At 43.5% G+C, this 10,000-nt stretch overlaps 2 protein-coding genes across 2 annotated transcripts in view; both read right to left on the bottom strand.

Moving 5' to 3' along the window:
- Nucleotides 1-10,000, bottom strand: part of LOC143036386 (glucose-6-phosphatase 3-like) — a 102,731-nt gene that overhangs the window by 8,385 nt on the left and 84,346 nt on the right. The gene's annotated exons all lie outside the window — the stretch shown is intronic.
- LOC143035997 (uncharacterized) lies at nucleotides 908-1,750 on the bottom strand (the record flags this gene model as incomplete). Its single annotated transcript, XM_076203256.1, has 1 exon — nucleotides 908-1,750. A coding segment is annotated over one exon (843 nt), but the record flags the coding sequence as incomplete, so codon positions are not given.

The raw sequence follows: 10,000 nt of genomic DNA, 5'->3' as shown, positions 1-10,000 counted from the left end.
TTCCAACGGCCATCCATACCTCAAGGCAATGACATCCATGAATTCTCTTTTGTTTAGATGGACCTTTGCCCTGATTGGTAGTGCTGTCAGCTAATTGGACGCCCCATCTCCCTGTGCCATTAATATCTTTCTTTTCATACGATTCGATAGCTGATCTAATAGGGTGCGAATCTCCTCCTTCTGCCTCTCTTTCCTTTCCTTTGATGTTTCTTCTGATTTCTCTGATTTCCTTTTTTACATGAGGGGACGGAGAGGGGGTCGCCGAATTCATAAAGCGGCCATGCTGTGGATGTGCTGTGTCTTGCGCCACTGCTTCTGACCCAGGGCAGTGGACAAGATGCAGGGATGACCCGTCATCCAGGAGGTGCCAAGATAAGAGGAAGGGAAGACGGTAGAATGGAGTGGAGTATGTAGGGGATGGAATTGGTGGGAGTGGTTTCTATGCCTTTGCTTTTTGGCTACCTCCCGTGTAAGGGGGAAGAAAGTCTTTAGTGTATGTATGTACGTAGTCTCCTTCTGTTGGTCTTGTGAAACGATGTTGTTTATCAGGGAGGACGTGAATTTCAGGGAGTTTTGGTGTTTTATGTCGGCAAGGTTTAGCGGATTTGAGATGCCTAACCCTCCTATTCTTGGTGGAACTTCAATAAGTTTTCTTTTCCTTTCGTTTGGTATCCGTCCGTTGGTGATGGCTGGAATTAGCTCACTTCTGATAGTTTCTTGAAGAGAATATGAATAATTCGGTGATGTTCGGTATCATTCTTAGAATGTAATTCCACTTGTGTTTAACACCATATATGAATGTGACATATTGCTTTTTAAATGTTCGGAACTGATCACTGCACCGGGATGTCTTTTCCCCTCTCTGGTTTCCTTCACTTCACTATTTTTAAAGAGATTCTTGGCTTCATCAAAGTGATCTGGCTTCACTATGAGGACAGACCTCTTTGCATTTGGAATATAACAAAGTCCGGACCAGATCCCACCACTTTTTTACATCCGCTAATTTCCCTCCCTCCGTGAGATCATCAGCAAATGCTACCTGTTTAACCCTGGTAGCCTTATGTTGTACCCTCTCCTGCAGGTGCATAAGACAAAGAGCGTATATTGCCATAGCCACCGATAAATGGATGACCTCCACTTTCGTCTCTTTCTGCTCAACTCTGTTGGTGACGAATAGCTTTGCTGGTTCTCTGCATGTGTTCTCCACATATTTGGCCATAACTGGGCACTTGGTTTTGACCATGTGTATCGTAGCCTCTCTGTTTATGTTGTTAAAGGCGTTGGATACATCGACTAATAAGACTGCATCGCAGTCTGGTTCCTCAAATATCCTCCTCATGGCGTGAATTGCCGCCTCGCATCCTGCCTGTTGCCCCCCACACACCTGGAGATTGCCTGCTGTTTCTCGCACCTCGTCCTTCGCGACCTCCATGATAGCTTTCCCTATTATTATTCTCAGCACTTCACCTATACCGATTGGACAACAGCCAGGCTTCTTATCTAGTGGGATAAGTCTGCACGCTGTGTATGCCTCAAGGTGCTGACAGTTTTCAGTCGCCATTTTCCTCGCCAAACCAGTGCTGGCACCCTGCAGTCCCCCTGCTGTTGCCCCAAATAGGTTGGCGCTGAGGAGACATTTCCATCCAGATGCATCTAAGCCCGATGGTCCCGCCGCTCCCTGGGTGTGTAGAGTAAGGTTCCAGATCCTTTCTCTTGTGATGCGTTCAAAATCACTTCGTGGGGTGGAAGATAGTCACCATTGAATTTGACATTTTCTGTTCGTCACTTGGCTTGCCAGTATTACATTCTCACATGATAGTGCACAACTTTCCCTCGTGCTTATCTTAGAGAACATGTGGGAGAGAGAAAAAAAAAAAGAATAAGTGGGGTGAGAGAGGGAGGGGATTTTCGGGATTGCAAATACGCAGATATAATGAAAGAGGCAGCTAGAGAAAGAGAGCCAGGGCGTGAGGAGTTTCGAGGGTAAGTATGATGGATACAGATTCAGGGTGAGCAGGAGGAGAGATGCGCTATGGAAAGTAATGCAACAGAAATGAGGAGTAGGAAGAAGAGGACGGGAGGGGGGGAGAAAGGAGATGGCATCAGGAGGGGAATAGGAGGGGAGGAGAAAGTAAGAGACAGAACGAGAGAGTGTGTGTATGGGTGTGTGTGGGGGGCCGTTAGTTGATTAGTAGTGGGTTTGCTACTACAACAACAACAAATACTACTACTACTACTACACATGAAACTGTGTGCATCTTCTTCCATAGACACATTTCACTGGCCTTGTACAGCCGCGACAAGTCACGTGGCAGGGAACGTGACTGATATCCACGACCTGACGCTTCCCTCCCAGCGCGACCCTGCTTGACCCGACTTAACCCAGTGCAATTACCTAATTACGAACCACGGGTAACTTGCCCACGCAGTATATATATCGGCTTCCGCCGCATGTAAAATCAGTTCACTCGTACCTTACAATAAAGGAGACGAACTCACCAAAACCTCTTTCTCTTCACCAATAGTAGCATTGCTACACTGGTGACTGAAGCAGAAATTCATCTGGCACAGCATCTCCAAGGACGCAAAGGAGTGGGCCAGATCCTACATTGCCTGCCAGCAAAGAAAAATTCATTGCCACACTGAATCAGGCATCGAATCATTCTATTAGCCCCGACAACGCTTCGCACATATTCATGTCGACGTCGTTGGCCCACTCCCTCCGTCGGAAGGCCATCGTTACCTCTTCGCCGTTATTGATAGATCGACCCGCTGGTTGGAGGCCATCCCCATGAAGGATAGTACCGCCTCGTCCTGCATTACAACATTTCTTAGTGGATGGATCGCCAGATTTGGCCTCCCGGAACACGTTACCTCCGACTGAGGAACTTGTTTCATGTCGCGGCTGTGGCACTCCCTCGCTGAACTCCTGGGTACTACAACCCACCAATCTACCTCCTATAACCCTGCAGCCAACGTCATGGTCGAGAGAACCCACCGCCCACTCAAAGTATCTCTTATGGTACGCTGCAACAATGGCTCCTGGCTACCTCAGCTACCATGGATACTCCTTGGCCTTCGAACAGCCATCAAGGACGACCTCAACGTGTCTCCAGCAGAGATGGTCTTTGGCTAAACCCTCGTCGTGCCCGCAGAATTCTTCCCTCCACAGGAGTCTCCCGAGAGCCTGCAACAGCTTCGACGCACTGTCGGCAAATTTGCCCCATGCGTGCCGACACATCACCGGGAGGTAAAGGAATACCTCCCAAAACACCTCCACACCTCGACGCACGTTTTCCTGAGGACGGACGCTCACACCCCACCACTCACCCGTCCCTACACTGGCCTCCATCTTTTCCTTGAACGTAAGGACAAGACCCTCCGTACCTCTGTCTCCGGCAGAACAGTATAGGTCTCCATCGACCACCTAATCCGGCAAACTTCTACACTCCACCCACCCAATTCTCACGTGCAGAATGCCCCCTTAAGCCAAGGCAAGTTTAAGAGGGTAGTATTGTACAGCCGCGACAAGTCACGTGGCAGGGAACGTGACTGATGTCCACGACCTGACGCTTCCCTCCCAGCGCGACCCTGCTTGACCCGACTTAACCCAGTGCAATTACCTAATTACGAACCACGGGTAACTTGCCCACGCAGTATATATATCGGCTTCCGCCGCATGTAAAATCAGTTCACTCGTACCTTACAATAAAGGAGACGAACTAACCAAAACCTCTTTCTCTTCACCAATAGTAGCATCGCTACAGCCTCATTCTCGCCAGTGACTATAATCGACTATCCTTTTATATCTTATATAATTTAACTTTAATGAAACGTAATACAGAAGTTCATTTATCCGAATGTCTGTTACTGCTAATTCTACTACTACCACTACTACTACTAGTACTGCTACTACTACTACTACTACTACTACTACTACTACTACTACTACTACTACTACTACTACTACTACTACTACTACTACTACTACTACTACTACTACTACTACTACTACTGCTACTACTACTACTACTACTACTACTACTACTACTACTACTGCTACTACTACTACTGCTACTACTACTACTACTACTACTACTACTAAAACTATTTCTTCTACTACTACTACCACCACTACTGCTATTACTACTACTAATGCTAATACATACACAGGCATATCTGTCATTTTCTTTTTTCGTTTGCAATAATGATGATATACTTCACTATTAGGCCTTTAGCCGATGACGACTGGGCAAGTGGTAATCACTGAGTCCCATTAGCACAACAATCTGTGAAACTGCACAGCAGTTTTGCGGCAAGTTATTTGTAAATCTATTGTGTACAATGTAATGTCTCATGTACATTGGACTTTATCAAGTATAAAGCTATTTATGTTTTTTCACGGATTAAGTTATGACGCATAATTAATCATGAGCCTACCGACTTTAGTTATGGCATTCTTTTGACTCGGTAGCCTACCGCAACATTAATATAACTTAATTACTATATCCCTGTTGTCACAAGAAAAATAGTGCAAAATGGAAACGAGTTAATTGAATACTGAGTTTTGGAAACCTTATTTGTTCAGTGTCAGGGTGAGGCAATGCTCTTGATGATGATCTTGTCTCTGCTTCTTTAAATAATTAAAAGATCCTGAAATTGTGTGTCGTTGGAGGAAATTCTTTGAATAATTATACATACCTTGTTTCAACTTATACTTTATTCTATTCTGTTCATTTGTGTGTGTTTGTGTGTGTGTATATATATGTGTGTGTGTGTGTATGTACGTTTGCGTGTGTTTTCATCTCACATGGTTCTCTATACTTTCCTATTAACACAGGCACGCACACACACACACACACACACACACACACACACACACACACACACACACACACACACACACACACACACACACACACACACACACACACACACACACTCACACACACACACACACACACACACACACACACACACACACACACACACACACACACACACACACACACACACACACACACACACACACACACACACACACACACACACACACACACACACATACACACACGCACACACACACACACACACACACACACACACACACACACACACACACACACACACACACACACACACACACACACACACACACACACACACACACACACACACACACACGCACGCACACACACACACATTAACACATACACAAACGTACACATACTACGCATACAGACACGCAAGGTCGCACACTCGCACACAGTTCTTACACATTTTCTCTCTCCCATACCTTTCTCCTATTCTGATATGATTAATTTTCTTTCTCCTTCTTTCGCATTCAGCCTTATTCTTTCTTCTTCTTCTTTTTTTTCTTGTCATCTTAGGTCTTCCTATCCTCTCCTTGTTCCCCTTTTTCATTCCTTCTCGCCATTCCTTTATCCTTCATTTATTTGTTTATTTATTCCTTTATTCATTTATCTATTCATTTGTGTGTTTATTCATCACATTATTTGTTTATTTATTTTTTCATACATATTTATTTCTGCATTTACTCGTGTCTCACTGTGGCTGTGGCCCTCTGAGCTCCGCAGTCGAAATTCTGTATTTGCTAAAAATTGTAATACAAAAACTCTTACCCCGGCTTTTCAAAGATAACGTCTCAGGCCGAGGTATATTACGTATTGTTGTAAACTCTCCAACTTAGTTTTCACCATTTCTTATTGTTGAACTTATCAGTACTCTACAGGGTGGGGTTCTAAGTCCCTTCCTCTTTAACGTCCTAATGCACCGCTTGCTATCCTTTCTCCCCAACACTCCCGGCACAACTGTCACCTGCTACGCTGACGATATCTGTGTGCACTTCACCTACAGCGCCTCCTTCACTATTTCTACGAGTCGATATCCACCTGTGGTCTCATCTTTTTCACCAGAAAAGTGTCGAGTATTCTCTCTTAGGGACCCCGGAACACTATCAGTGTTCACTGAAGGACACACTGTCACCCCGCCCTGCGCACAGTACCTGTACCTGGGAGCGGCAGTACGCATCACTCCAGCTATACCTGCTCGGCAGCGCATCCATCCTATCATCCAAGATTGCCTTCACCGGCTAGAACAGCGTTTTATCTCCTCTAAATGGCTCACCAACAATGCCGCTCGGCTATCCATCCCCTTGGCAAGAACCATCTATGTTGCTTTCATTCGGTCAGTCATAGACTATCTCTCCCCTGCCTTTGATCAACTCTCCAAGACCTCTTTGGTGCCTTTAGAAAGATTCCAGAACAAAGTGATGCAGTACGTTTTCGGATGTCCCACCTCCGCCAGAGTAGTAAACACGCAGACCGAACTTAACCTTCCTTCAGTTATTTTAAGAATACACACTAACATCTCCTTCAGTGTCAAGTGCCTCCACTTACCCCACCTGGCCCTACACTATTCTCATTTCTTAAGAGCCTCACTTGACCCCGCCGCATCCCGCCTTCCGCTGCGTCCCGGCGTCCGCACCCTCGTTAACACAGTGTGTTCCACCCTGCAGCGCCCTCACATCGAAGTCTCTATAACTGAGGTTGATCACGGACCATCTCCATGGAGAATTCTACAGCCTCATATCACCTTCACACCCACTTCAAAAATAGACCCACCGCTCCTCCAGAAACAATTATCCCTGAAACACATCACCGCAGTGTCTTCCTCCGTCCATACCGCGCACCATCTCTACGTAGACGGGTCACTACAGCCAAGGTAAAACGAATACTATAAGATACGTTGAGCAACCCCCCTCCGCGCACCTCCACCGTGACGTCATAGGAAATCCAGAGGGGGAGAGAGTGAGAGGTGGAAGAAAATGTAAACTTTAAAGAAAACTATCTGTATGTATGGTAAACTTTAAAATTACATTATGATGTTCACATAATACTGAAATTACTCAGTATCACTTTCTTATCCTCAAATTATCAGTATCTGAGATATGACCGCCAGAAAAGTTATAAAAATGTTTTCCATGCTTTCACATTAGGTGGATTATATTAATATGACGAGTTATTAGATGGGGTGACATGTCAATTTATTTGTTGATCAGGTAGGTGAGGAAGATATCATACTGTTGATACACAACAACTAGCTGAATATAAACCCAGTAGTAATGACACATAAAAGCATCATATGGTTTTTATCATATTACATTTTGGATTTGCGTGGGTTTCCATATCTCCTCAAGCGTGGATTTTATATGTAGACCTTTATCTCCACCAAGCTCAGTTATGTTTTAACCGGATTCTTTAGTCTGTTTATTTGCAATTGAATGAAAATTTCAGGAAATGTTGCTAATAGATAGTTATTTTCAAAATGATGGCTGCATACATATCCAGATGACCAAGTATTGTGTGTGCCACATAATTCAATTCATTTCTAAGTTCTTTATCTTTGGGTAGTGAAAAGAAATGTATATTTTTATCATCTTTCAGTCTAACGGCATTGCACTTCTGCACTATACAAACCGTTAGCATTTTTATATATTATTTGTCTGCCTTAGCTACCCCTTTAATCAGAAGATGGAGCCTCGCTCCACACACTGGTGTGTGAGTGACTGACAGCTCTCGACCCGCGGAACCCTGGTCTCGATATTTCCGTTGACGTCATCATCTACCTGCACAGTGGAGAGGTTTTCTGGTTCTCCCCCCCCCCTCGCTAACTTACCTTATAGTATTCGTTTTACCTTGACTACAGCCAGACGGTAGCGCGGGTTGCCCCGTGTACTCACCGGATATGGAGCCACCTGAGGGAGGCTGGGTTGGTTGCAGGTTAACCAACTCGTCCAGCTCTACGCACTGTGAACTACAGACACTCCTGCTGGCTTTTAAACTACTCTGTCAGCGGCGACTGACTGGCGTGGTAATTTGTGACACCCAGTCAATCATACAGACCATCTCCTCTTCATAACCCATACACCTCCCCCTCATTCATCACATTTTACAACAGCTAGTTATAGTTCAAAAACACTCACCATAAACTTACTGTGGATTCCCTCCCATGTTGGAATCGCTGCCAGTAAAAAGGCAGATCTCCTCGCCAAAAATGTCTGTCCGGAAATATATTTAATTTGGAAGTGGGTAGAAACAACTTCGCCAACCGTGTAGTTAACGAATGGAATAAACTTCCTGCAAAGGTAGTGCAATGTAGTTCAGTTCGAAGCTTTAAGAATCATTTACATAAACGCCTAAGCAAGATGCTGTAATGACTTTCATTTATCTTATATTAATTGTTTATTTGTTTAGTTATCATTTGTCTATTTACTTATTATTATTTGCTCGATTCTCATTTATTATTAGTTATTCTCATTTATTATTAGTTGTATATCAATGTATTATTATTTACTATTTACCTATTTGTTTATCTAACTATACCTGTGCATTTATCTATGTATTTTATTTATTATTCACATTATCATAGTTTTTATTTATTCATTTATTTATCATTATTATGATTTTTTCGCATTCGACCTAGATATGTAGCAAAAGGTCTCCTGTCGGCATGCCTTTGTAATCCTTTGTAACTACCACTGACTAACAATGCCACATACTACTGCCTCGAATGTTCATCATTAAGAGACCTATTGCCTCAAAGCCAAGACTTAATACTATGTGTCACTTAACTGACAGTAATCTAGACGCTGTCCTAACTCGACACCCACACTTTGGTGGATGCAAAAGCTTGACTCATCTTGATCACCTATATATTTCCCCTTACAGGATGTAATGGAACTTCCTAGTGTGGGTCTTGTGATTTCTTGCAGTCTCCTTCTTTCTTATGTTCTTATGTTCTCTTTATTGCCATACAGCTTTACTGTACGTAGTAACATGACCTGCACGTCACGCATGCTATGTATAAATAGAAAGTACCTTCTGTACTAGGTTTGTCGCTCTATGAACGTAATAAATTTATATAAACAAACTTCTAGATGTGTGAGATGTCATTGTAATTACGCCAAGCCGAGCTCGGACAAGTAATGTCCTTCTTTCCGTGAACATTGGCTGGCTTAAACGAAGTGATTGACGCTCGAGGTGGTTGGACCTACCATTGAGATTATTCTTTTGTAATATAGAATTACAATCCAATTTGTTCAATGTGTGAACATACAGTAAATATAATACAAAATTAAGCTATATTGTTACATGTATGATACGTTAAATCCATCTAGTTGACTTGTTCACCGTGTTTGAAATAAAAATTGGTAAGTGAACTAAGCAATGAAACAAATACAAATCTGAATATGATATTCAGAAAATTCTTCTTAGCATAGAATAACAGAGCCTTTGTGAGTTCGACGTTTTTATGTCACATAAAAACACGGTTACGATAACTAAACGGTGTATAGCATCTATGTGAACAGAACTAACTGCATTATTGCTGATACAGATAGCTAAAACATCTGTGTACTATGGATGCTATGAACTCCTTTCTGAAAGGTAACTTCGCCAAGCCTAAGCAACGTCTACAAGAACGGTATACGGGGGGATGGGGATGGGGTGTGGGCACAAGTATAGATGACGTTTGAAGAATTTCATTTACTCATTTTAACGTTTGGTGGCTCATTTGGCGCTTGTTGAAATAATACTTTTAGTCGTCCACACACACAGTTAATGAATGAGAAAGTGGGAGATAGGAGGAATAGAGAGAGTCCAACTACTTCGAGCGTCAATCACCTCGTTTAGGCCAGCCACCTTTCAGGGCAAGAAGAACATTACATTTCCGAACCCGACCAGTCAAGGCCATTTATAAGTTCTGGCGATAGTATATCCTACTTGGCTCAGGGAATGTGGACTCTTTAAGGAGCGAGTCCCACAATTTCATATAAATTGCACTATGCTGTGTGCTGTCCATGACACGACGCCGTGACCTCAAATAACCATGGGTGTCTATCGACGATTCCACGCGTCACGAACTCGTGTGAAAGCGTCCATAGACACACACTATTTGAGGTCACGACGTCGTAACGTGC

Source organism: Oratosquilla oratoria, chromosome 20 (genome assembly GCF_046742065.1).
Source record: "Oratosquilla oratoria isolate Oo_2021 chromosome 20, ASM4674206v1, whole genome shotgun sequence".
In the NCBI taxonomy this organism is placed as follows: Eukaryota; Metazoa; Arthropoda; class Malacostraca; order Stomatopoda; family Squillidae; genus Oratosquilla; species Oratosquilla oratoria.
Note: the sequence above shows the minus strand (reverse complement) of the source record. Positions and strands in the feature narration are given on the sequence as shown.